At 35.5% G+C, this 2,215-nt stretch overlaps 1 protein-coding gene across 1 annotated transcript; it reads right to left on the bottom strand.

The window, feature by feature from the left end:
- Window positions 1-103: 103 nt before the first annotated feature.
- On the bottom strand, window positions 104-619 carry LOC113386519 (N66 matrix protein-like). Its single transcript, XM_026624299.1, has one exon. It carries the CDS (start codon window positions 617-619, stop codon window positions 104-106), a length of 516 nt encoding a protein of 171 aa, XP_026480084.1.
- Window positions 620-2,215: the final 1,596 nt, after the last annotated feature.

Below are 2,215 nucleotides of genomic sequence, written 5' to 3'. Positions count from 1 at the left end.
ACCATTGCCATTTTGACCATTATTTTGGCCACCAAATCCATTTTGGCCGCATCCATTTTTTACCATGCCATTTTGACCATTGCGATTGTTACTAAAGTCCATATTAATGTTTGGCAGTCATTATTGCCATTGTTTCCATTTTTGCCATTATTTTGGCCACAACATCCATTGTTGCCATTGCCATTGTGACCATTATTTTGGCCACCATTACCATTTTGATTACCACAACCACTGTTACCATTACATTGTTACCATTACCGTTGCGACCATTATTTTGACCACCATTACCATTTTGACCACCACATCCATTGTGGCCATTCTTTTGGCCACCATTACCGTTTTGACCATTATTTTGACCACATCCACCATTGTTACCATTGCCATTACGATTATTGCCAAAGTCCATGTTAACATTCTGGCAATCATTATTGCCACCGTTACCATTTTTACCATACTGACCATTTTGACCACAATTCATGTTTGCGTTTTGGCAATCATCATTTCCACCATTTTTACCATTATTCTGACCATTACCACAGTTGATATTGATCGCCTGGCAATCATCCTTCTTCTGGTTACCGTTTTGACCACCATTGCCCATCTCGGCTGCAAAATCCATAGCGAATCTCTTCAAATCCGAGCAATTTCTTTGGGCAGCTTTGGCGTTGTTTCTGATTTTTTCGACACTCTGGGAAACAGTTTGCTACTCCTGGTATAGGAGATTGCTGGAAGTACTGTTGGATTTCGTTAGCTTTTTCTCGGATGAAAAATAACCTGTGACCATGTCCACGACGTAGACCATCATGTGGCCACCAAAACGGGTCTCCGATTCTGCCCGGTGATCTTTGAAGAACTGCCATAGAATTTCTCTACCCAACTAGAGAAAAAAAAACAAATTAATCCGTATTGTCTACTACTTGCAACTAGTTGCGACTTCCCGTAGGGTAGTTATAGTAATCGCAAAAAAATCGAAAATGAAAATTTTTGCATTTCTCGACGTTTTGAAGGTTTCTGAACATTTTACTGGCATACCTCAGAAAACTAATAGATGTGTGTGTGTGCGGATACAAATTTCGACGATTTCGGCGCACGGATTAACCGATTTGAATGGTTTAACTAGCTGTAAGTGGAATTCTGTCTTAAGGCAATTAGGGCATCGTGCCTTAAGGCAAATAGCTGGAACTTCCCGTACCAAAAATTATTATTTTTTTAAAAACGATTAACATTTTTGAAAAAAATTTACTTCGAAAAATAAGATATTTAACAAACAATTAGACAAAAAAATACTTTTTTTTGAAAAAAAAATTTTTTTAATTTTTTTTTGAATAATTTTTTTTCTTTATTTTGACATATTTTGAAAGATCTAAACTTTTTTTCAAAGCAATCGTACTTCTTTAACTGCATAAAGACGAAATATCAAACCGCGTAAGCGCCGCGTCGACGTCTAACGCGTAAACATTGGTACGGAACCCATAGGAAAGTAAACCAAAATTATACTTATTGTTAAAATCTCTATAAAATATCTGATAATTTGATGTGCATATGTCTAATGATCATTTTTGACCGCCAAAATGGCATTTTTTTTACTTTTTTACTAGATCTCCGAAACTGCTAGACCTGCCTTCATGAAAATTTGATCAGTTCTTCATCTTGTTAATACAAGTAAAATGTTTTTTGAATTTTTCAAATCGCCAAAAACTAATCAGCACGTCTCCTTATCAATACGAATCGAATGTTTTTTGAATTATCCAAATCGCTTCATCCGTGTTCCCGAAATTGTCGATGAAAATTTGTATCCGCACACACACACACATACACAGACACATGCACACACACATACAACCATTTTTTCTATGCTATGCCAAAATATTTAGAAACCTCTGAAACGTAAAGATATATAAAAATTTTTTTGCGATTACTATAACTACGGGAAGTTAAAAATTCAAAAAATTACCCTAACTAAGCACAGTCTAAGCGCCACTCTGGTACAAATGTTTACGCAAGTGCGTTTAGACTATATATGTATGGAGCACATTTCCAATTTTGTGAAAACTATTGAAAAATGTGAAAATGCCGCCAAGCTAAGCACAGTCTAAGTGAAAATGTTGCACAGAATTATTCGCAAATGCGTTTAGACTGTGACTATATGTCAATTTTGCGTAAATTAGGCAACTAAACTATTTTTTTGAAATTGAATTCGAAATGAAATGACTAT

Source organism: Ctenocephalides felis, unplaced genomic scaffold (genome assembly GCF_003426905.1).
Source record: "Ctenocephalides felis isolate EL2017-DRISC unplaced genomic scaffold, ASM342690v1 CF-g0.4_SCAFFOLD_03571, whole genome shotgun sequence".
Taxonomy (NCBI): Eukaryota; Metazoa; Arthropoda; class Insecta; order Siphonaptera; family Pulicidae; genus Ctenocephalides; species Ctenocephalides felis.
Note: the sequence above shows the minus strand (reverse complement) of the source record. Positions and strands in the feature narration are given on the sequence as shown.